The 25,033-nt window shown below is 57.0% G+C and overlaps 1 protein-coding gene across 1 annotated transcript in view; it reads right to left on the reverse strand.

Annotated features, from left to right (window-relative positions):
- haus5 (HAUS augmin-like complex, subunit 5) overlaps positions 1 to 19,860 on the reverse strand; it is a 70,937-nt gene extending 51,077 nt beyond the window's left edge. Inside the window, exons 1-6 of the mRNA XM_059958352.1 lie at positions 19,803 to 19,860; positions 12,798 to 12,889; positions 11,207 to 11,269; positions 9,136 to 9,168; positions 6,749 to 6,773; positions 4,529 to 4,643 (exon numbers count right to left, since the gene is read on the reverse strand). Of these exons, the coding sequence (XP_059814335.1) occupies positions 4,529 to 4,643; positions 6,749 to 6,773; positions 9,136 to 9,168; positions 11,207 to 11,269; positions 12,798 to 12,886 (325 nt within the window). The 5' untranslated portion in view covers positions 12,887 to 12,889; positions 19,803 to 19,860. The remainder of the gene's footprint in view (positions 1 to 4,528; positions 4,644 to 6,748; positions 6,774 to 9,135; positions 9,169 to 11,206; positions 11,270 to 12,797; positions 12,890 to 19,802) is intronic.
- Between the last annotated feature and the right edge of the window lie 5,173 nt (positions 19,861 to 25,033).

Below are 25,033 nucleotides of genomic sequence, written 5' to 3' on the forward strand. Positions count from 1 at the left end.
TCCCCCCTCAACCTCCAAAGAATAAAGACCTAACTTGTTTAAACTTTCCCTGGAACTTAGGTGCTGAAACCCAGGTAACATTCTAGTAAATCTTCTCTGTACTCTATTTTGTTGACATCTTTCCTATAATTTGGTGACCAGAACAGTACACAATACTCCAAATTCGGCCTACCAATGCCTTGTACAATTTTAACATTACATCCCAACTCCTATACTCAATGCTCTGATTTATAAAGGCCAACATACCAAAAGCTTTCTTCACCAGCCTATCCACATGAGATTCCACCTTCAGGGAAATATGCACCATTATTCCTAGATCACTCTGTTCTACTGCATTCTTCAATGCCCTACCATTTACCATGTATGTCCTATTTGGATTATTCCTACCAAAATGTAGCACCTCACACTTATCAGCATCAAACTCCATCTGCCATCGTTCAGCCCACTCTTCTAACTGGCCTAAATCTCTCTGCAAGCTTTGAGAACTTACTTCATTATCCACAATGGCACCCGCCTTAATATCATCTGCATACTTACTAATCCAATTTACCACACCATCATCCAGATCGTTAATGTTTATGACAAACAACATTGGACCCAGTACAGATCCCTGAGGCACACCACTAGTCACCCACCTCCAACCTGACAAAGTTATCCACCACTACTCTCTGGCATCTCCCATCCAGCCACTGTTGAATCCATTTTACTACTTCAATATTAATACCTAACGATTGAACCTTCCTAACTAACCTTCCGTGTGGAACCTTGTCAAAGGCCTTACTGAAGTCCATATAGACAACATCCACTGCTTTACCCTCGTCAACTTTCCTCGTAACCTCTTCAAAGAATTCAATAAGATTTGTATAACATGACTTTCCACGCACAAATCCATGTTGACTGTTTCTAATCAGACCGTCTATCCATAATTACATATACCATCTCTAAGAATACTTTCTATTAATTTACCTACCACTGACGTCAAACTGACAGGCCTATAATTGCTAGGTTTACTCTTAGAACCCTTTTTAAACAATGGAATCACATGAGCAATATGCCAATCCTCCAGCACCATCCCAGCTTCTAATGACATTTGAAATATTTCTGTCAGAGCCCCTGCTATCTCTACACAAACTTCCCTCAAGGTCCTAGGGAATATCCTGACAGGACCTGAAGATTTATCCACTTTTAAATTCCTTAAAAGCTCCAGTACTTCCTCCTCTTTAATTGTCATAGTTTCCATAACTTCCCTACTTGTTTCCCTTACCTTACACAATTCAATATCCTTCTCCTTAGTGAATACCAAAGTAAAGAAATTGTTCAAAATCTCCCCCATCTCTTTCAGCTCCACACATAGCTGTCCACTCTGATTCTCTAAGGGAACAATTTTATCCCTCACTATCCTTTTGCTATTACTATAACTGTAAAAACCCTTCGGATTTATTTTCACCTTATTTGCCAAAGCAACCTCGTATCTTCTTTTAGCTTTTCTAATTTCTTAAGATTCTTCTTACATTCTTTATATTCCTCGAGCACCTCATTTACTCCATGCTGCCTATATTTATTGTAGATATCTCTCCTTTTCCTAAACAAGTTTCCAATATCCCTTGAAAACCATGGCTCTCTCAAATTTTTAACCTTTCCTTTCAGCCTAACAGGAACATAAAGATTCTGTACCCTCAAAATTTCATCTTTAAATGACCTCCATTTCTCTATTACATCTTTTCCATAAAACAAATTGTCCCAATCCACTCCTTCTAAATCCTTTCACATCACCTCAAAGTTAGCCTTTCTCCAATCAAAAATCTCAACTCTGGGTCCAGTCCTATCCTTCTCCATTATCATATTGAAACTAATGGCATTGTGATCACTGGACCCGAAGCACTCCCCAACACAAACCTCCGTCACCTGACCTATCTCATTCCCTAACAGGAGATCCAACACTGCCCCTTCTCTAGTCGGTACCACTATGTATTGCTGCAAAAAACTATCCTGCACACATTTTACAAATTCCAACCCATCCATCCCTTTTACAGTATGGGCTTCCCAGTCTATGTGTGGAAAATTTAAATCTCCCACAATCACAACCCTGTGCTTACTACACATATCTGCTATCTCCTTGCAAATTTGCTCCTCCAATTCTCGCTCCCCATTAGGTGGTCTATAATACACCCCTATAAGTGTTACTACACCTTTCCCATTCCTCAATTCCATCCAAATAGCCTCCCTAGACGAGACCTCTAATCTATCCTGCCAGAGCATCGCAGTAATATTTTCTCTGACAAGCAACGCAACACCTCCCCCTCTTGCCCCTCCTACCCTATCACACCTGAAGCAATGAAATCCAGGAATATTTAGTTGCCAATCACACCCCTCCTGTAACCATGGTTCACTAATAGCTACAACATCATATTTCCAGGTATCAATCCATGCTCTAAGCTCGTCCACCTTTCTTACAATGCTCCTAGCATTAAAATAAATGCATTTAAGAAATTCTCCACCTCTTCCTCTCTGTTTATCTCTAACAGTACAAAGAACTTTACTGTCTTCATTTTCTTCCTTCTCCTATACATCTGTTCCGACACTCCGGTTTGCCTCCCCCCTCTTATCTAGTTTAAATCCACTGGAGCCTCTCTAGCAAACCTGCCTGCAAGAATATTTGTCCCCCTCCAGTTCAGATGTAAACCGTCCTGCCGGAGCAGGTGCCACCTTCCCTGGAAAACTGCCCAATTATCTATACATCTGAAGCCCTCCGTCCTGCACCATGTCTTCAGCCACGTGTTGATCTGCACTATCTTACTATTTCTAAACCCGTCTGCACGTGGCACTGGTAGCAATCCTGAGATTGCTATCCTGGAGGCTCTGTCCTTTAACTTGGTGCCTAACTCCCTACACTCACCTTTCAGGACCTCCTCACTCTTCCTACCCACGTCATTGGTCCCTACATGGACCACGACATCCGGCTGCTCACCCTCCCTCTTGAGAATACTGAGTACTCGATCCGAGATATCGCGGACCCTGGCACCAGGGAAGCAACAGACCATCGGGGATTCTCGATCTCTTCCACAGAACCTCCTATCTGCCCCATAACTATCGAATCCCCTATCACTACTGCTCTCCTCTTTTCCCTCCTTCCCTTCTGAGCTGAGGGTCCAGTCTTGGTGCCAGAGACACAACCACTGCAACTTGTCCCTGGTAGGTTGTCCCCACCAACAGTATCCAAAACGGTATACTTATTGTTGATGGGAACAGCCACAGGGGTGCTCTGCTCTTCCTGTCTATTCCCCTTCCCTCTCCTGACAGTCAACCAACTACCTGTCTGCTGACTCCTCGGGGTGACTATCTCCCTGAAACTCCTTTTATTTCTGCTTCTGCCTCCCGAAAGTTCCGAAGTTCATCCAGATCCAGCTCCAGTTCCCTATAACTCGGTTTGTCAGGAGCTGCAGCTGGATGCACCTTTCGCAGGTGTAGTCATCAGGGACAGCTGTGCTCGCCCTGACTTCCCACATACTGCAAACAGAGCACTCGACTGTCCTAACTGCTGCCTCCATTACCTACTCCTAATCTAATTAGATTAATTAAAGGAGCTTACCTGGCCTTACCTCACCTGGAGTGAAGCTCGTACTCAGCCTCTGCTCGCTTTTTAAATTTCCCCGCTGATCTCAGAGGCTGACTTTCACGCGCTTGCGCTTTGTGCCCCGTTCAACCTCGCCTCTGCCTGTTCTCACCAAAGCCTGATTGAGCCAAAGCCGTCCCACTCTGCCTCAATCCACCCCAACGATGGCCGCTGTATATGACGGCCTTTCTATTTAAACCTTTGGTGTGCTACGTTATGCGCCTGTGCAGTCTAGACTCTTTGCCCCGATCAGTTTAAAAAAAACGATTCTCTCCGAGCTTCTTTTACCTCCTCCCTCTCCGCCTCTTGCTGTGATTTAAACTGCCTAGGTCCATCGAGCTGCACCAGGAACATAGCCCTCCCATTCATGTACCTATCCAAACTTCTCTTCAACATTTAAAATCGAGCTTGCATACACTACTTCCGCTGGCAGCTCATTCCACACTCATGACCATCTGAGTGAAATTTCCCCTCATGTTCCACAAAAACATTTCACCTTTCACCCTTAACCCATGACCACCAGTTGCAAGTCCTACACAACCATAGTGAAGAAAGCCTGCTTGCATTTACCCTATCAACACTCCTCATATATTGTATACCTCAATCAAATCTCTCAATCATCTGTGTTCTAAGGAATAAAGTCCTAACCTATTCAATCTTTGCTTATAACTCAAGCCCTCCAGACCTGGCAACATCCATGTAAACTTTCTCTGTACTCCTTCAACCTTAGCTACATCTTTCCTGTGGAAAGGTGACCAAAACTACACACAATACTCCAAATTAGGCCTCAGCATTGTTTCATTCAACCTCAATATAACATCACATCTCCTGTACACTTTGACTTATGAAGGTCAGCATGTCGAACAGCCTCTTCCGTTTTTCACCTGCTTTGTGTCACTCGTGATGGGTACTAACCGTCTGCCATTTGCTGCGCTGGGTCAGAGATGCCATCAAGTTCCTGGATGTCTGCCCTCAACGAGATAACAAGGTCCATCAATCTCTTCTTCTCCTGCTCCTCAGGAGACGCGTTCTGAGAACAGGCAATGACACGGATAAAGTGCGCTGCGGCACATCATGATTGCAAAGGCAACCAGCTCAGGAAATATGAGACACTGGAAGAGATCAGTGGGTCAGGTAGCACCCGTGAAGTGAAATGGTCAGCCAATGCTTCAGGTGAAACCACCCCTCCAGATCCTGGCCCTCAAATCAACACCCACAGATGCTGCCTGGCCTGCTGACTACCTCAGCAGTTTCTTTTTGCTCCAGACTCCATCGTCTGTAGTCTCATGTCTCTGAAGAAAACAATTTTCATTACAAAAGACTAATGTCCTGCAATACAGTGATGCAATAATGGACCTGAGTAGTGTGGAGGGATGTTCACTCTGTCTGACCCCAGGAGTGTGTGATGGGACGGTGTGGAGGGATGTTCACTCCGTCTGACCCCAGGAGTGTGTGATGGGACGGTGAGGAGGGAGCTTCACTCTGTGTCTGACCCCGGGAGTGTGTGATGGGACGGTGAGGAGGGAGCTTCACTGTGTCTGACGCCGGGAGTGTGTGATGGGACGGTGTGGAGGGAGCTTCACCCTGTGTCTGACCCCGGGAGTGTGTGATGGGACGGTGTGGAGGGAGATTCACTCTGTGTCTGACCCCGGGAGTGTGTGATGGGACGGTGAGGAGGGAGTTTCACACTCTGTCTGTCCCCGGGAGTGTGTGAGGGGACGGTGTGGAGGGAGCTTCTCTCTGTGTCTGACCCCGGGAGTGTGTGATGGGACAGTGTGGAGGGAGCTTCTCTCTGTGTCTGACCCCGGGAGTGTGTAATGGGACAGTGTGGAGGGAGCTTCTCTCTGTGTCTGACCCCGGGAGTGTGTGATGGGACGGTGAGGAGGGAGCTTCACTCTGTCTGACCCCAGGAGTGTGTGATGGGACGGTGAGGAGGGAGCTTCACTCTGTGTCTGACCCCGGGAGTGTGTAATGGGACAGTGTGGAGGGAGCTTCTCTCTGTGTCTGACCCCGGGAGTGTGTGATGGGACGGTGAGGAGGGAGCTTCACTCTGTCTGACCCCAGGAGTGTGTGATGGGACGGTGTGGAGGGATGTTCACTCCGTCTGACCCCAGGAGTGTGTGATGGGACGGTGAGGAGGGAGCTTCACTCTGTGTCTGACCCCGGGAGTGTGTAATGGGACAGTGTGGAGGGAGCTTCTCTCTGTGTCTGACCCCGGGAGTGTGTGATGGGACGGTGAGGAGGGAGCTTCACTCTGTCTGACCCCAGGAGTGTGTGATGGGACGGTGTGGAGGGATGTTCACTCCGTCTGACCCCAGGAGTGTGTGATGGGACGGTGAGGAGGGAGCTTCACTCTGTGTCTGACCCCGGGAGTGTGTAATGGGACAGTGTGGAGGGAGCTTCTCTCTGTGTCTGACCCCGGGAGTGTGTGATGGGACGGTGAGGAGGGAGCTTCACTCTGTCTGACCCCAGGAGTGTGTGATGGGACGGTGTGGAGGGATGTTCACTCCGTCTGACCCCAGGAGTGTGTGATGGGACGGTGAGGAGGGAGCTTCACTCTGTGTCTGACCCCGGGAGTGTGTAATGGGACAGTGTGGAGGGAGCTTCTCTCTGTGTCTGACCCCGGGAGTGTGTGATGGGACGGTGTGGAGGGAGCTTCACCCTGTGTCTGACCCCGGGAGTGTGTGATGGGACAGTGTGGAGGGAGCTTCTCTCTGTGTCTGACCCCGGGAGTGTGTGATGGGACGGTGTGGAGGGAGCTTCACTCTGTGTCTGACCCCGGGAGTGTGTGATGGGACAGTGTGGAGGGAGCTTCACTCCGTGTCTGACCCCGGGAGTGTGTGATGGGACAGTGTGGAGGGAGCTTCACTCTGTGTCTGACCCCGGGAGTGTGTGAGGGGACGGTGTGGAGGGAGTTTCACTCTCTGTCTGACCCCGGGAGAGTGTGATGGGACGGTGTGGGGGGAGCTTCACTCTGTGTCTGACCCCTGGAGTGTGTGATGGGACAGTGTGGAGGGAGCTTCACTCTGTGTCTGACCCCTGGAGTGTGTGATGTAACAGTGTGAACCTCCTTGACCAGGAACAGTAAAGTTGAGGCCTTTGTGCTGAGCCTGGTGTCTGATTTATTTCACTTACCGCAGCATGTTCCATGTAACGGTTCCTGGACCGTATGTCAAGGAATTCTCAAAGAAATGAACACCAATCACAAGTCATCATTAATGCCTTTGTCCTTGAAATTAACACCCCTCTCTGTCTCTGTGACCCCCGACAGCCCTACACCTCTCCACTCTTCCCTATGTGACCTCCTCAAGCCCAACATCCCAACCCATCTCTGAGACCCCTTACAGCACATACCCCTCCACTCCTCCCTTACTGACCCCCTTCAAGCCCACCCCATCTCCATGACCCTCTACAGCCCTACACCCCACCCCCTCTCTGTGACACCCTCAAGCTCAACAACCCCCCCCCCCATTTCTGTGACTGCTCCAGCCCTTTATCCCACCCCATCTGTGACCCCCTCCACCCCTACAACCCTCACTGTCTGTGAACCCCTCTGGCCCTACACACCTCCCCATTTCTGACCCCCCCAGCACTATATTCCTCACCCTCCCTGTGACCCCCTCCAGCTCTACACTCCTCCCCATCCCATCTGTGACCCCTTCCAGCCCTACATCTCTCCCTGCCTGTGATCTCCTCCAGCACCACACCCCTCCCCATCTCTGTGACCCCTTCCAGCCCTGCAACCCTCACTGTCTGTGAACTCCTCCAGCCCTACAGATGAGGAAAAACTACTTCACACAGAGAGTGGTGAATCCGTGGGAGAGTGGTGAATCTGTGGAATTCTCTGCCACAGGAAACACCCTCCAGGTGATCAAAAGAGTCTGCAGAGCCAACACCCAGCACTCTGCGATGTCTGGCCCCATCCAGGTTAAAGAACGGGCCTCTTCCTGCACTTCATCCAAGATCTCAGGGACAGCCTCTCGCCTGTCATTATCAGAGTACCAAACGATTCCCCAGTACAACAAGAGGGACTCGACTACGGTCTCCGTCTTCATGGCCCCTGCAGCTCACTATCAGCCTGTGCTGCACTCTGCTACACTTTATTCTGCATTTCCCTGCACTATCTCAATGCACCCTTATAATGAAGCTCTCTGTATGGTTGGTACGCAAAACACCAGACTTCAGTACACCTGACACTAAACCTATAATAATAATCTTTAGTAGTGAAAAAATTACTTTCTCTTCTTGACAGATACTGCCTATCTTGCCAAGTGCTTCCACCCGTTTTTACTTTAGGCCAGATAAGCTAATTGTAGCCACCCTAATGCCACAACATCCTGTCTATGTAGACTCCAACTGAATGGCATGAACATCAATTTCTCCAGTTTTGAGTATTTTTCCCCTCCCCCTTCAATTGCCCACTCTGGCCTCTTACCTCCTCATCTAACCTGCCCATCACCTCCCCGGTACCCCTCCTCCTTTCCTTTCTCCCATGGTACACTCTGCTCTGTCAGATTCCTCCGGCAGTTTGCCTTTTTCCACCTCCCAGCTTTTCACTTCAGCCACCTCCCCCACCCACCTGGCCTCACCTGGCACTTTCTATCTTTAGGCCCCTCACCGCCTTCTTAATCTGGTTTCCACCCCCTTCCCCAGTCCTGATGAAGGATCCCGGCCCGAAACCAGATTGATTCCTGGGATGGCAGGACTTTCATATGAAGAAAGACTGGATCGACTAGGCTTATACTCACTGGAATTTAGAAGATTGAGGGGGGGATCTTATTGAAACGTATAAAATTCTAAAGGGATTGGACAGGCTAGATGCAGGAAGATTGTTTCCGATGTTGGGGAAGTCCAGAACGTGGGGTCACAGTTTAAGGATAATGGGGAAGCCTTTTAGGACCGAGATGAGGAAAAACTTCTTCACACAGAGAGTGGTGAATCTGTGGAATTCTCTGCCACAGGAAACAGCTGAGGCCGGTTCATTGGCTATATTTAAGAGGAAGTTAGATATGGCCCTTGAGGCTAAAGGGATCGGGGGTATGGAGAGAAAGCAGGTACAGGGTTCTGAGTTGGATGATCAGCCATGATCATACTGAATGGCGGTGCAGGTTCAAAGGGCCGAAGGGCCTACTCCTGCACCTATTTTCTATGTTTCTATGAAACTTCAACTGTTTATTGCCCCTGTATCGATGCTGCCTGACCTGCATTCCACCAGCATGTTGTGTGTGCATTGCTCTGGACTTCCAGCATCTGCAGAATCTCTTGTTTTTGTTTCTCTTCTCCACAGATGCTGCCTGACCCGTTGAGTGTTCCCTGCAATCCTTTTTTTTATTTCCAGCGCTCTGAGGGAGGTTCCAACTCTCACCACAGACGCTGCCTGACCCGCCAAAGTTGATTTCAGATGTACGGCGCCTGTGGTTATATTGATTTCCATCCCCGGCTCAGGGCTCAGCAGGAAAATACTTCCCTCCTGTTGTACGACAGCCCTGCAGTGCATGCAGGGTCAGCAATGCAAAGGATACCAGTCCAGGTTCCCCTTCACGTTCTTCACCTTCCTGCCGGGACAGAAAGTAATGAGAAGGGCAAGCTAACGCCACACAAACATCCAACATAGTGTCTAGGGTCACCTGGCCCAACAACAGTTTCAGTTCTACTAACAAGGAACAGAGAACAGTACAGGCTCTTCACCCCACAATGATACGCCCACCACTTAACCTACCCCTCAATCAATCTAACCCTTCCTTCTTACACATCGCATTACTTCTATCTTTCTTGCAACCAAGCACCTTTTAAACGTCCCGACTGTATTACCTCTAGCACCAACCCAAGCAGTGCGGTCAAGGGATTTGCCACTCTGTTAAAATGAAACCCACCTCTCTGAAATCTAAGCTTCCCCCTCCACTCACGTTGAAGGAATGCCCTCTAGTATTAGCCATCGCAACTTAGGAAAAGGAGGTGGCTGTTCACTCTACCGATGCCTCTTACACACCTCCATCGTTGCAGTGAAGAGGGATGAAAAGTGAAAAGACCGGGCTTACTCAACCCTTCCTCATTCATTTCCTCTCTAGTCCAGGCAACATCCTGGTAAATCGCCCCTGCACCCTTTATGGAGCTCCACAGGGGACAGTCCCGTCTCCCTTTCTCTTCACCATCTACACCTCGGACCTCAACTACTGCACAGAGTCTTGCCATCTTCAGAAGTTTTCTGATGACTCTGCCATAGTCAGATGCATCAGCAAGGGAGATGAGGCTGAGTACAGGTCTACAGTGGGAAACTTTGTCACATGGTGCAAGCAGAATTATCTGCAGCTTAATGTGAAAAAGACTAAGGAGCTGATGGTGGACCTGAGGGGGGCTAGGGCACCGGTGACCCCTGTTTCCATCCAAGGGGTCAGTGTGGACATGGTGGAGGATTACAAATACCTGGGGATATGAATTAACAATAAACTGGACTGGTCAAAGAACACTGAGGCTCTCTACAAGAAGGGTCAGAGCAGTCTCTATTTCCTGAGGAGACTGAGGTCCTTTAACATCTGCTGGACAATGCTGAGGATGTTCTACGAGTCTGTGGTGGCCAGTGCTATCATGTTTGCTGTTGTGTGCTGGGGCAGCAGGCTGAGGGTAGCAGACACCAACAGAATCAACAAACTCATTCGTAAGGCCAGTGATGTTGTGGGGGTGGAACTGGACTCTCTGACGGTGGTGTCTGAAAAGAGGATGCTGTCCAAGTTGCATGCCATCTTGGACAATGGCTCCCATCCACTCCATAATGTACTGGTTAGGCACAGGAGTACATTCAGCCAGAGACTCATTCCACTGAGATGCAACACTGAGCGTCACAGGAAGTCATTCCTACCCGTGGCCATCAAACTTTACAACTCCTCCCTCGGATTGTCAGACACCCTGAGCCAATAAGCTGGTCCTGGACTTATTTTTCCACTTGGCACGATTAACTTACTATTATTTAATTATTTATGGTTTATATTGCTAAATTTCTTCTCTATTCTTGGTGGTGCAGCTGTAACGAAACCCAATTTCCCTCAGGATCAATAAAGTATGTCTGTCTGATATTCCATAGGGACCCTTGATCTACCACAGCCTCCAGTGAGTCCCGTTTGACTCTTACAACAGGGCCAGACTTTCTAATCAGTTTGTTCAGCATGTTGGCATCACCCGTGTTGATGCTAGTGGACAGAGCCGAAAGATTCAGGGGAATAGATTTTGGACGGAGATTTGAAGAAACTGCTTTTCCCAAAGTCATGAATCAGTGGAGTTCTCTCCCCAAGGAAGCAGTAGAGGCTACCCCATTAGATATACTTAAAACACAGTTAGATAGATTTTTGCACAGCAGGGGAATTAATGATACTGGGAAAAGGGAGGTAGGTAGAGTTGAGTACACAGCCAGATTGGCTGTGATCTTATTGAACATCGGAGGAGGCTCAATGGGCCAAATTGCCAATCCCTGCTGATAATACATGTTTTTATGGTCAACCGAGAGGCAGCTGGCTCGGTTCGAACAGAAATCCACCAACTACAGAACCATCCTCCCCCTCCTTCCACACCCCCAGCGCCGAGATGCGTTCCAACACTCACTCCTTCGGGAAGACATGCTTTGCGACGTATTCCCAGATATCCCGGCCCTGGCCACTGCAGAGGCTGCCAAAGAACACAGCAGAGTCAGGTAGAGGCTCACTCAAGACAGTCACACACCCTGCCAGCAGCACTGGCAGGTTCCAACCCACACCCATACACCCCAAGGGGGCAATGCACAGCAGACCATGTTTTTTTTTGGGGACATGGGAGGAAACTGGAGCACCCAGATGAAACCTGCAAACTCCACAAACACCCAGGCTCGCACACACTCTCCTGGTCGTAGGACAAGACTAAACCCGGATCGCCAGAGCAGGGAGGCACTGTGACAGCCCGATCTCTAAAGCACAATGACCCCACCGGGTTCAACACCTCCTCCACACCGGTGTTTTACCTCCTGCTTACTCTATTTTGTTCACCATCCCCGAATGGTTTCGGGTTGAAACTCCCTGGCCCTGCACCCTCAGGACCTGACTGGTAACATGCCACTGGAGATCACCAGGACCGTTCAATCATCTGCTTCCCAGCAGGTGATCAAAGTACAGGCGCTCCCTGGGACACTCGCGAATGCCGAGACCTACCCATTACCCAAAGCCACCACAAGCTGGAAGCACTGATGAATGGGATCACAGCAGTTGCACTGGTAGCAACACGCACAAAATACTGGAGGGACTCAGCAGGCCAGGCAGCATCCACGGAAAAGAACACAAGCCGAGTCCTGCTGAAGGGTTTCGGCCCAAAACCTCGACCCATTGACGCTGCCTGGCCTGCAGAATTCCGCCGGCATCTTGTGTGTGTTGCTCAGACCACCAGCATCTGTGGATTTTCAGAGTGGCACAGGTCGGCTAATTAACTGCAGATTAGTACAGGAATTTCACTGACATTAAGCTTCAGCACGGATCTGAGACTTTCCCATCAAAGGTGGATCTGCGCAACTTTCCACTTGTAGGGGTATCCATACAACTATTCCCATCAGATATTTCAATCGTAGATTGAAATCATTTTTTGATCATACAAACCTTCATTAAATTCTGATCTGAGCTGATCCAGTTAATTTGTTTGGATTAACTAGATACAAAATGTTTGGACGAAGAGTTGCCCAAAACTCCAGAATGCTGGAATCCTTCAACCTTCCTCTTTCCCATTTTTGCTGAGACCCTGTTGCTACTCCCTGTGAGAAATGGTCCCACATTCCGCCCCTCCAAACTGAACCACTCTCCAAAGTAGGGCCAGTTGAAAAATGTCTCCCAAACTCTAGACCGAATTTATTACACCAATGGCCATTGGTTCTGGTTTCACTCTCATGTCCTGGTAAGAAGCAAATTATCTCTGCACTTCCTTCGCCAGCGATAATCAAGACCAGGAACCACACAATGTCATGGGAAAGGGAGAGACACCTACGGAGAATAGGGAGGGTGAGAGAGGGAAAGCAGCAAGGAGGGTGAATGGGAGAGAGGTAGTGAGACAAGCGAAGAGGAGGGTGGGAAGGGGAGAAAGTGAGAGACACCCAGACACACAAACCCGGGGGATATCAGTGAGGTGGGGTGGAGGGTGTATAAATGGACTGACACACACAGCCTAGCATCGGGCCTACTTGCGGAGAGCAGCATCCGACGGCAAATCCCGGGTGGGACGACCCATCTTCAACACCCAGTTCCTCAGCACAGTCACTGGCTCCTCCATAATCTGTAACAAATGGCGAGAGGGGAGGGGGGTGAGGTTCGGAAAGAGCGAGGGATGGGGTGAGGGGAGGGGTAGAGTGGAAGGGTGGAGAGGGACAAGGAGGGAAGGGTGGATGGGGAGGGAGGATGGGTTGATTGGGTGAGGGGGGTAGGAGATGCGAGGGCGTGAAGGGGTGAGGGGAGGGGTAGAGTGGAAGGGTGGAGAGGGGCAAGGAGGGAAGGGTGGATGGGGAGGGAGGATGGTTTGGATGGGTGAGGGGAGAGTGGTGAAGGGTGAGAGGGAAGAGGAGGGGTGAGTAGTGAGGGGGTGGGATGAGGGAGTGGGGGTAAGGGGACAGAAGGAGGGAGTGTTGACCGAGATGGAGGAGGAACGAAGTGCGGGGAACGGGAGGGGAGAGGAGGTGGGTTACATGTAAGGAGTTTGGAGGAGGAATGACCAAAGGGGACGGGTAGAGTGGAAGGGTGGAGAGGGACAAGGAGGTAAGGGTGGATGGAGAGGAAGGATGGTTTGGATGGGTGAGGGGGTGGGAGGAGGGAGGGGTGAGGGGAGAGTGGTGAAGGGTGAGAGGGAAGAGAGGGGAGGGGTGAGGAGAGGGGAGGGGTGAGTAGTGAGGGGGAGGGATGAGGGAGTGGGGGTAAGGGGAGAGAGGTGAAGGGTGAGAGGGGAGGGGAGGGGTGAGGAGAGGGGAGGGGTGAGGAGAGGGGAGGGGTGAGGAGAGGGGAGGGGTGAGGAGAGGGGAGGGGTGAGGAGAGGGGAGGGGTGAGGAGAGGGGAGGGGTGAGGAGAGGGGAGGGGTGAGGAGAGGGGGAGGGGTGAGTAGTGAGGGGGAGGGGTGAGTAGTGAGGGGGAGGGGTGAGTAGTGAGGGGGAGGGGTGAGTAGTGAGGGGGAGGGGTGAGTAGTGAGGGGGAGGGGTGAGTAGTGAGGGGGAGGGGTGAGTAGTGAGGGGGAGGGGTGAGTAGTGAGGGGGAGGGGTGAGTAGTGAGGGGGAGGGGTGAGTAGTGAGGGGGAGGGGTGAGTAGTGAGGGGGAGGGGTGAGTAGTGAGGGGGAGGGGTGAGTAGTGAGGGGGAGGGGTGAGTAGTGAGGGGGAGGGGTGAGTAGTGAGGGGGAGGGGTGAGTAGTGAGGGGGAGGGGTGAGTAGTGAGGGGGAGGGGTGAGTAGTGAGGGGGAGGGGTGAGTAGTGAGGGGGAGGGGTGAGTAGTGAGGGGGAGGGGTGAGTAGTGAGGGGGAGGGGTGAGTAGTGAGGGGGAGGGGTGAGTAGTGAGGGGGAGGGGTGAGTAGTGAGGGGGAGGGGTGAGTAGTGAGGGGGAGGGGTGAGTAGTGAGGGGGAGGGGTGAGTAGTGAGGGGGAGGGGTGAGTAGTGAGGGGGAGGGGTGAGTAGTGAGGGGGAGGGGTGAGTAGTGAGGGGGAGGGGTGAGTAGTGAGGGGGAGGGGTGAGTAGTGAGGGGGAGGGGTGAGTAGTGAGGGGGAGGGGTGAGTAGTGAGGGGGAGGGGTGAGTAGTGAGGGGGAGGGGTGAGTAGTGAGGGGGAGGGGTGAGTAGTGAGGGGGAGGGGTGAGTAGTGAGGGGGAGGGGTGAGTAGTGAGGGGGAGGGGTGAGTAGTGAGGGGGAGGGGTGAGTAGTGAGGGGGAGGGGTGAGTAGTGAGGGGGAGGGGTGAGTAGTGAGGGGGAGGGGTGAGTAGTGAGGGGGAGGGGTGAGTAGTGAGGGGGAGGGGTGAGTAGTGAGGGGGAGGGGTGAGTAGTGAGGGGGAGGGGTGAGTAGTGAGGGGGAGGGGTGAGTAGTGAGGGGGAGGGGTGAGTAGTGAGGGGGAGGGGTGAGTAGTGAGGGGGAGGGGTGAGTAGTGAGGGGGAGGGGTGAGTAGTGAGGGGGAGGGGGTGAGTAGTGAGGGGGAGGGGTGAGTAGTGAGGGGGAGGGGTGAGTAGTGAGGGGGAGGGGTGAGTAGTGAGGGGGAGGGGTGAGTAGTGAGGGGGAGGGGTGAGTAGTGAGGGGGAGGGTGAGTAGTGAGGGGGAGGGGTGAGTAGTGAGGGGGAGGGGTGAGTAGTGAGGGGGAGGGGTGAGTAGTGAGGGGGAGGGGTGAGTAGTGAGGGGGAGGGGTGAGTAGTGAGGGGGAGGGGTGAGTAGTGAGGGGGAGGGGGTGAGTAGTGAGGGGGAGGGGTGAGTAGTGAGGGGGAGGGGTGAGTAGTGAGGGGGAGGGGTGAGTAGTGAGGGGGAGGGGTGAGTAGTGAGGGGGAGGGGTGAGTAGTGAGGGGGAGGGGTGAGTAGTGAGGGGGAGGGGTGAGTAGTGAGGGGGAGGGGTGAGTAGTGAGGGGGAGGGGTGAGTAGTGAGGGGGAGGGGTGAGTAGTGAGGGGGAGGGGTGAGTAGTGAGGGGGAGGGGTGAGTAGTGAGGGGGAGGGGGTGAGTAGTGAGGGGGAGGGGTGAGTAGTGAGGGGGAGGGGTGTGAGTAGTGAGGGGGAGGGGTGAGTAGTGAGGGGGAGGGGTGAGTAGTGAGGGGGAGGGGTGAGTAGTGAGGGGAGGGGTGAGTAGTGAGGGGGAGGGGTGAGTAGTGAGGGGGAGGGGGTGAGTAGTGAGGGGGGTGGGGTGAGTAGTGAGGGGGAGGGGTGAGTAGTGAGGGGGAGGGGTGAGTAGTGAGGGGGAGGGGTGAGTAGTGAGGGGGAGGGGGTGAGTAGTGAGGGGGAGGGGTGAGTAGTGAGGGGGAGGGGTGAGTAGTGAGGGGGAGGGGTGAGTAGTGAGGGGGAGGGGTGAGTAGTGAGGGGGAGGGGTGAGTAGTGAGGGGGAGGGGTGAGTAGTGAGGGGGAGGGGGTGGAGTAGTGAGGGGGAGGGGTGAGTAGTGAGGGGGAGGGGTGAGTAGTGAGGGGGAGGGGTGAGTAGTGAGGGGGAGGGGTGAGTAGTGAGGGGGAGGGGTGAGTAGTGAGGGGGAGGGGTGAGTAGTGAGGGGGAGGGGTGAGTAGTGAGGGGGAGGGGTGAGTAGTGAGGGGGAGGGGTGAGTAGTGAGGGGGAGGGGTGAGTAGTGAGGGGGAGGGGTGAGTAGTGAGGGGGAGGGATGAGGGAGTGGGGGGGGAGGGGATGAGGGAGGTGGGGGGGAGGGATGAGGGAGTGGGGGGGAGGGATGAGGGAGTGGGGGGGAGGGATGAGGGAGTGGGGGGGAGGGATGAGGGAGTGGGGGGGAGGGATGAGGGAGTGGGGGGGAGGGATGAGGGAGTGGGGGGGAGGGGATGAGGGAGTGGGGGGGGAGGGATGAGGGAGTGGGGGGGGAGGGATGAGGGAGTGGGGGGGAGGGATGAGGGAGTGGGGGGAGGGATGAGGGAGTGGGGGGAGGGATGAGGGAGTGGGGGGAGGGATGAGGGAGTGGGGGGAGGGATGAGGGAGTGGGGGGGAGGGATGAGGGAGTGGGGGGGGAGGGATGAGGGAGTGGGGGGGGAGGGATGAGGGAGTGGGGGGGAGGGATGAGGGAGTGGGGGGGAGGGATGAGGGAGTGGGGGGGAGGGATGAGGGAGTGGGGGGGGAGGGATGAGGGAGTGGGGGGGAGGGATGAGGGAGTGGGGGGGGGATGAGGGAGTGGGGGGGAGGGATGAGGGAGTGGGGGGGAGGGATGAGGGAGTGGGGGGGAGGGATGAGGGAGTGGGGGGGAGGGATGAGGGAGTGGGGGGGAGGGATGAGGGAGTGGGGGGGAGGGATGAGGGAGTGGGGGGGGAGGGATGAGGGAGTGGGGGGGAGGGATGAGGGAGTGGGGGGGGAGGGATGAGGGAGTGGGGGGGGAGGGATGAGGGAGTGGGGGGAGGGATGAGGGAGTGGGGGGGAGGGATGAGGGAGTGGGGGGGAGGGATGAGGGAGTGGGGGGAGGGATGAGGGAGTGGGGGGGAGGGATGAGGGAGTGGGGGGGAGGGATGAGGGAGTGGGGGGGAGGGATGGGAGGGTGGGGGGGGAGGGATGAGGGAGTGGGGGGGAGGGGATGAGGGAGTGGGGGGGAGGGATGAGGGGAGTGGGGGGGAGGGATGAGGGAGTGGGGGGGGAGGGATGAGGGAGTGGGGGGGAGGGATGAGGGAGTGTGGGGGGGAGGGATGAGGGAGTGGGGGGGAGGGATGAGGGAGTGGGGGGGGAGGGATGAGGGAGTGGGGGGGAGGGATGAGGGAGTGGGGGGGAGGGATGAGGGAGTGGGGGGGAGGGATGAGGGAGGTGGGGGGGAGGGATGAGGGAGTGGGGGGGAGGGATGAGGGAGTGGGGGGGAGGGATGAGGGAGTGGGGGGGGAGGATGAGGGAGTGGGGGGGAGGGATGAGGGAGTGGGGGGGGAGGGATGAGGGAGTGGGGGGGAGGGATGAGGGAGTGGGGGGGGAGGGATGAGGGAGTGGGGGGGAGGGATGAGGGAGTGGGGGGGGAGGGATGAGGGAGTGGGGGGGAGGGATGAGGGAGTGGGGGGGAGGGATGAGGGAGTGGGGGGGGAGGGATGAGGGAGTGGGGGGGAGGGATGAGGGAGTGGGGGGAGGGATGAGGGAGTGGGGGGGGAGGGATGAGGGAGTGGGGGGAGGGATTGAGGGAGTGGGGGGGGGAGGGATGAGGGAGTGGGGGGGGAGGGGATGAGGGAGTGGGGGGGAGGGGATGAGGGAGTGGGGGGGAGGGATGAGGGAGTGGGGGGGAGGGGATGAGGGAGTGGGGGGGAGGGATGAGGGAGTGGGGGGGAGGGATGAGGGAGTGGGGGGGAGGGGATGAGGGAGTGGGGGGGGAGGGATGAGGGAGTGGGGGTAAGGGGAGAGAGGTGAAGGGTGAGAGGGAAGAGGAGAGGGGAGGGGTGAGTAGTGAGGGGGGAGGGATGAGGGAGTGGGGGTAAGGGGAGAGAGGTGAAGGGTGAGAGGGGAGGGGTGAGTAGTGAGGGGGAGGGATGAGGGAGTGGGGGTAAGGGGAGAGAGGTGAAGGGTGAGAGGGAAGAGGAGAGGGGAGGGGGTGAGGGGAGGGTGAGGGAGGGGAGGTGAGGGAGTGGGGGTAGGGAGGAGGAGGTGAGGGTGAGAGGGTGAGGAGAGGGAGGGGGAGGGGTGAGTAGTGAGGGGGAGGGGTGAGGTAGTGAGGGGGGGAGGGAGTGAGGGTGAGGGGAGGTGAGGTGAGGGGAGGGGTGAGTAGTGGGGAGGAGGGGAGGGGTGAAGGGGAGGTGAGGGTGAGAGGGAGGGGAGTGGTGAGTAGTGAGGGGGAGGGATGAGGGAGTGGGGAAGGGGAGTGAGGTGAGGGGAGGGAGGGTGAGGGAGAGGGGGAGGGGTGAGTAGTGAGGGGAGGGATGGGAGTGGGGTAAGGGGAGAGAGGTGAAGGGTGAGAGGGAGAGGTGAGGGGGAGGGGAGAGTTGTGAGGGGGAGGGTGAGGGGAGTGAGGGGGGGTGAGGAGTGAGGAGGGGAGGGTGAGGGTGTGAGGGGTAGGGGAGAGAGGTGAGAGGGTGAGGAGGGAGGGAGGGAGGGTGAGTAGTGAGGGGGGGGAGGGGATGAGGGAGTGGGGGTAAGGGGAGAGAGGTGAAGGGTGAGAGAGGGAGAGGGAGTGAGGGGGAGGGGAGGGTGAGGGAGTGGGGGTATGGGGGAGAGGGAGAGGGTGAAGGGGTGAGAGGGAAGAGGGTGAGAGGGGAGGGGTGAGGTGAGGGAGTGGGGGTAAGGGGAGAGAGGTGAAGGGTGAGAGGGAGAGGGAGGGGGAGTAGTGAGGGGGAGGGATGAGGGAGTGGGGGTAAGGGGAGAGAGGGGTGAAGGGTGAGGAGAGGGGTGAGTGGGGGGAGGTGAGGGTGAGGGTGGTGGGGTAAGGGGAGAGAGGTGTTGAGAGGGTGAGGAGAGGGAGGGGGTGAGTAGGGAGGGGGAGGGAGGAGTGGGTGAGGGTGAGGGTGAGGGTGAAGGGAGGGTGAGGGGAGGGTGAGGAGGGAGGGGGTAGGGAGGTGGTGAGGGTGAGAGGGAGGGAGGGAGGGGTGAGGAGTGGGAGGGTGGGGTGAGGGGTGAGAGGTGAGGGAGGGAAGAGGAGAGGGAGGGTGAGTGAGTAGTGAGGGGGAGGGATGAGGGAGTGGGGGTAAGGGGAGAGAGGTGAAGGGTGAGAGGGAAGAGGAGAGGGGAGGGATGAGTAGTGAGGGGGAGGGATGAGGGAGTGGGGGTAAGGGGAGAGGTGAGGGTGAGAGGGAAGAGGAGAGGGGAGGGGTGAGTAGTGAGGGGGAGGGATGAGGGAGTGGGGGTAAGGGGAGAGAGGGTGGTGAGAGGGAGAGGAGAGGGGAGGGTGTGGTGAGGGGGAGGGATGAGGGAGTGGGGAAGGGGAGAGAGGTGAGGGTGAGAGGGAAGAGGAGAGGGGAGGGGTGAGTGAGTAGTGAGGGGGAGGGATGAGGGTGTGGGGGTAAGGGGAGAGAGGTGGGTGAGGGAGGGAGAGGGGAGGGGTGAGGTGTGAGGGTGAGGGTGAGGGTGAGGGTGAGGGAGGAGGGGTGGGTGGTGAGGGGGAGGGGGAGGGTGTGGGGTAGGGGAGGGGGTGAGGGTGTGGGGAGGGAGAGAGTGGGGGAGGGGTGAGGAGTGAGGGGGAGGGATGAGGGAGTGGGGGTAAGGGGAGAGGGAGTGAGGGTGAGAGGGTGAGGGAGGGTGAGGGTGAGGGGGAGGTGAGGAGTGGGGGTAGGGTGAGGGAAGTGGGGGTAGAGGGTGAAGGGGAGGGAGTGTGGAGGGGGGTGATGTGAGGGGGGGATGAGGGAGGGGGTGAGAGGGAGAGAGGTGAGGGTGAGAGGGAGAGGGGAGGGGTGTAGTGAGGGGGAGGGATGAGGGAGTGGGGGTAAGGGGACGGAAGGAGGGAGTGTTGACCGAGATGGAGGAGGAAGAAGTGCGGGGAACGGGAGGGGAGAGGAGTTTGGAGGAGGAATGATCAGAGGGGAGGGGTTCGGGTCAGTCACCTCTCTCACCCACCCGCCTCCACCACTCCTCCCTCCACTCACTTCTTCACTCTCCTGTTTTCCCGCCTCTCTTTTCCTCCACGGTCCCGACGCGCTGACGTCACGCGCACCACCCGGCCCTCGTCACCATCTTCCTGCCTGACGTCACGGCGCCGTGCGGCCGCTGCGTGCGCGCTCAGTCCGAGTGGCGGCAACGGGTCCTGACCCCGAACTCTGACCCCGGTCGCCGTTCAACCCTGAACCTTGAGTCCGAATCGGGAAGCCAGCCTGACTTTAAACTGTGACCCTGAATCTTGAACCCCAAAACTGGGTCCGACGGGGAGGGCTGAAGGGGTTGGAGGGGTCACACAGACGGAGGGGTGAAGGGGTTGGAGGGGTCACACAGACAGAGGGCTGAAGGGGTTGGAGGGGTCACACAGACGGAGGGGTGAAGGGGTTGGAGGGGTCACACAGACGGAGGGGTGAAGGGGTTGGAGGGGTCACACAGACAGGGAGGGGTGAAGGGTTTGGAGGGGTCACACAGACGGAGGGGAGAAGGGGTTGGAGGGGTCACACAGACAGGGAGGGGTGAAGGGGTTGGAGGGGTCACACAGACGGAGGGGTTGGAGGGGTCACACAGACGGAGGGGTGAAGGGGTTGGAGGGGTCACACAGACGGAGGGGTGAAGGGGTTGGAGGGGTCACACAGACAGGGAGGGGTGAAGGGGTTGGAGGGGTCACACTGACAGGGAGGGGTGAAGGGGTTGGAGGGGTCACACAGACGAGGGGTGAAGGGGTTGGAGGGGTCACACAGACGGAGGGGTGACGGGGTTGGAGGGGTCACACAGACAGGGAGGGCTGAAGGGGTTGGAGGGGTCACACAGATGGAGGGGTGAAGGGGTTGCAGGCGGTCACACAGACGGAGGGCTGAAGGGGTTGGAGGGGTCACACAGACGGAGGGGTGAAGGGGTTGGAGGGGGTCACACAGACAGGGAGGGGTGAAGGGGTTGGAGGGGTCACACAGACGGAGGGGTTGGAGGGGTCACACAGACGGAGGGGTGACGGGGTTGGAGGGGTCACACACACCGGGAGGGGTGAAGGGGTTGGAGGGGTCACACAGACAGGGAGGGCTGAAGGGGTTGGAGGGGTCACACAGATGGAGGGGTGAAGGGGTCACACAGACGGAGGGGTGAAGGGGTTGGAGGGGTCACACAGACGGAGGGGTGAAGGGGTTGGAGGGGTCACACAGACGGAGGGGGTGAAGGGGTTGGAGGGGTCACACAGACAGGGAGGGGTGAAGGGGTTGGAGGGGTCACACAGACGGAGGGCTGAAGGGGTTGGAGGGGTCACACAGACAGAGGGGTGAAGGGGTTGGAGGGGTCACACAGACAGGGAGGGGTGAAGGGGTTGGAGGGGTCACACAGACGGAGGGGTGAAGGGGTTGGAGGGGTCACACAGACAGGGAGGGGGTGAAGGGGTTGGAGGGGTCACACAGACAGGGAGGGGTGAAGGGGTTGGAGGGGTCACACAGACGGAGGGGTTGGAGGGGTCACACAGACGAGGGGTGAAGGGGTTGGAGGGGTCACACAGACGGAGGGGTGACGGGGTTGGAGGGGTCACACAGAGAGGGAGGGCTGAAGGGGTTGGAGGGGTCACACAGATGGAGAGGTGAAGGGGTTGCAGGCGGTCACACAGATGGAGGGCTGAAGGGGTTGGAGGGGTCACACAGATGGAGGGGTGAAGGGGTCACACAGACGGAGGGGTGAAGGGGTTGCAGGCGGTCACACAGACGGAGGGGTGAAGGGGTTGGAGGGGTCACACAGACGGAGGGGTGAAGGGGTTGGAGGGGTCACACAGACAGGGAGGGGTGAAGGGGTTGGAGGGGTCACACAGACGGAGGGGTTGGAGGGGTCACACAGACAAGGGGTTGGAGGGGTCACACAGACGGAGGGGTGACGGGGGAGGGGTCACACAGACGGAGGGGTGAAGGGGTTGGAGGGGTCACACAGACAGGGAGGGGTGAAGGGGTTGGAGGGGTCACACAGACGGAGGGGTTGGAGGGGTCACACAGACGAGGGGTGAAGGGGTTGGAGGGGTCACACAGACGGAGGGGTGACGGGGTTGGAGGGGTCACACAGACAGGGAGGGCTGAAGGGGTTGGAGGGGTCACACAGATGGAGGGGTGAAGGGGTTGCAGGCGGTCACACAGACGGAGGGCTGAAGGGGTTGGAGGGGTCACACAGACGGAGGGGTGAAGGGGTTGGAGGGGTCACACAGACAGGCAGGGGTGAAGGGGTTGGAGGGGTCACACAGACGGAGGGGTTGGAGGGGTCACACAGACGGAGGGGTGACGGGGTTGGAGGGGTCACACACACCGGGAGGGGTGAAGGGGTTGGAGGGGTCACACAGACAGGGAGGGCTGAAGGGGTTGGAGGGGTCACACAGATGGAGGGGTGAAGGGGTCACACAGACGGAGGGGTGAAGGGGTTGCAGGCGGTCACACAGACGGAGGGGTGAAGTGGTTGGAGGGGTCACACAGACGGAGGGGTGAAGGGGTTGGAGGGGTCACACAGACGGAGGGGTGAAGGGGTTGGAGGGGTCACACAGACAGGGAGGGGTGAAGGGGTTGGAGGGGTCACACAGACGGAGGGCTGAAGGGGTTGGAGGGGTCACACAGACAGAGGGGTGAAGGGGTTGGAGGGGTCACACAGACAGGGAGGGGTGAAGGGGTTGGAGGGGTCACACAGACGGAGGGGTGAAGGGGTTGGAGGGGTCACACAGACAGGGAGGGGTGAAGGGGTTGGAGGGGTCACACAGACGGAGGGGTTGGAGGGGTCACACAGACAAGGGGTTGGAGGGGTCACACAGACGGAGGGGGTGACGGGGGAGGGGTCACACAGACGGAGGGGTGAAGGGGTTGGAGGGGTCACACAGACAGGGAGGGGTGAAGGGGTTGGAGGGGTCACACAGACGGAGGGGTTGGAGGGGGTCACACAGACGAGGGGTGAAGGGGTTGGAGGGGTCACACAGACGGAGGGGTTGGAGGGGTCACACAGACGGAGGGGTGACGGGGTTGGAGGGGTCACACACACCGGGAGGGGTGAAGGGGTTGGAGGGGTCACACAGACAGGGAGGGCTGAAGGGGTTGGAGTGGTCACACAGACGGAGGGGTGAAGGGGTTGGAGTGGTCACACAGACGGAGGGGTGAAGGGGTTGGAGTGGTCACACAGACGGAGGGGTGAAGGGGTTGGAGGGGTCACACAGACAGGGAGGGGTGAAGGGGTTGGAGGGGTCACACAGACGGAGGGGTTGGAGGGGTCACACAGACAAGGGGTTGGAGGGGTCACACAGACGGAGGGGTGACGGGGGAGGGGTCACACAGACGGAGGGGTGAAGGGGTTGGAGGGGTCACACAGACAGGGAGGGGTGAAGGGGTTGGAGGGGTCACACAGACGGAGGGGTTGGAGGGGTCACACAGACGAGGGGTGAAGGGGTTGGAGGGGTCACACAGACGGAGGGGTGACGGGGTTGGAGGGGTCACACAGACAGGGAGGGCTGAAGGGGTTGGAGGGGTCACACAGATGGAGGGGTGAAGGGGTTGCAGGCGGTCACACAGACGGAGGGCTGAAGGGGTTGGAGGGGTCACACAGACGGAGGGGTGAAGGGGTTGGAGGGGTCACACAGACAGGGAGGGGTGAAGGGGTTGGAGGGGTCACACAGACGGAGGGGTTGGAGGGGTGACGGGGTTGGAGGGGTCACACACACCGGGGGGGGGTGGAGGGGTCACACAGACAGGGTGGGCTGAAGGGGTTGGAGGGGTCACACAGATGGAGGGGTGAAGGGGTCACACAGACGGAGGGGTGAAGGGGTTGGAAGGGTCACACAGACGGAGGGGTGAAGGGGTTGGAGGGGTCACACAGACAGGGAGGGGTGAAGGGATTGGAGGGGTCACACAGACGGAAGGGTGAAGGGATTGGAGGGGTCACACAGACAGGGAGGGGTGAAGGGGTTGGTGGGGTCACAGACAGGGAGGGGTGAAGGGGTTGGAGGGGTCACACAGACAGGGAGGGGTTGGAGGGGTCACACAGACGGAGGGGTTGGAGGGGTCACACAGACGGAGGGGTTGGAGGGGGTCACACAGACGGAGGGGTGACGGGGTTGGAGGGGTCACACAGACAGGGAGGGGTGAAGGGGTTGGAGGGGTAACACAGACAGGGAGGGGTGAAGGGGTTGGAGGGGTCACACAGACGGAGGGGTGACAGGGTTGGAGGGGTCACACAGACGGAAGGGTGAAGGGGTTGGAGGAGTCACACAGACAGGGAGGGGTTGGAGGGGTCACACAGACGGAGGGGTCACACAGACGGAGGGGTGACGGGGTTGGAGGGGTCACACAGACAGGGAGGGGTGAAGGGGTTGGAGGGGTCACACAGACAGGCAGGGTTGAAGGGGTCACACAGACAGGGAGGGTTGGAGGGGTCACACAGACAGGGAGGGGTGAAGGGGTTCCAGGTGGTCACACAGACAGGGAGGGCTGAAGGGGTTACAGGTGGTTACATAGACAGGGAGGGGTAGAGGGGTCATACACACAGACAGGGAGGGGTTGGAGGGGTCACACAGACTGGGAGGGGTGAAGGGGTTCCAGGTGGTCACACAGACAGGGAGGGCTGAAGGGGTTACAGGTGGTTACATAGACAGGGAGGGGTAGAGGGGTCATACACACAGACAGGGTGGGGTTGGATGGGTCACACAGACTGGGAGGGGTGAAGGGTCCCAGGTGGTCACACAGACAGGGAGGGCTGAAGGGGTTACAGGTGGTTACATAGACAGGGAGGGGTAGAGGGGTCATACACAGAGACAGGGAGGGGTTGGAGGGGTCACACAACTGGGAGGGGTGAAGGGGTTGCAGGCGGTCACAGGGAGGGGTGGAGGGGTTGCAGGCGGTCACAGGGAGGGGTGGAGGGGTTGCAGGCGGTCACGGAGGGGTTGGAGGGTTCACACAGACAGGGAGGGGTGAAGGGATTGGAGGGGTCACACAGACGGAAGGGTGAAGGGATTGGAGGGGTCACACAGACAGGGAGGGGTGAAGGGGTTGGTGGGGTCACAGACAGGGAGGGGTGAAGGGGTTGGAGGGGTCACACAGACAGGGAGGGGTTGGAGGGGTCACACAGACGGAGGGGTTGGAGGGGTCACACAGACGGAGGGGTGACGGGGTTGGAGGGGTCACACAGACAGGGAGGGGTGAAGGGGTTGCAGGGGTCACACAGACAAGGAGGGGTGAAGGGGTTGGAGGGGTCA

The sequence above is a fragment of the Hypanus sabinus genome, unplaced genomic scaffold (genome assembly GCF_030144855.1).
Source record: "Hypanus sabinus isolate sHypSab1 unplaced genomic scaffold, sHypSab1.hap1 H_11, whole genome shotgun sequence".
In the NCBI taxonomy this organism is placed as follows: domain Eukaryota; kingdom Metazoa; phylum Chordata; class Chondrichthyes; order Myliobatiformes; family Dasyatidae; genus Hypanus; species Hypanus sabinus.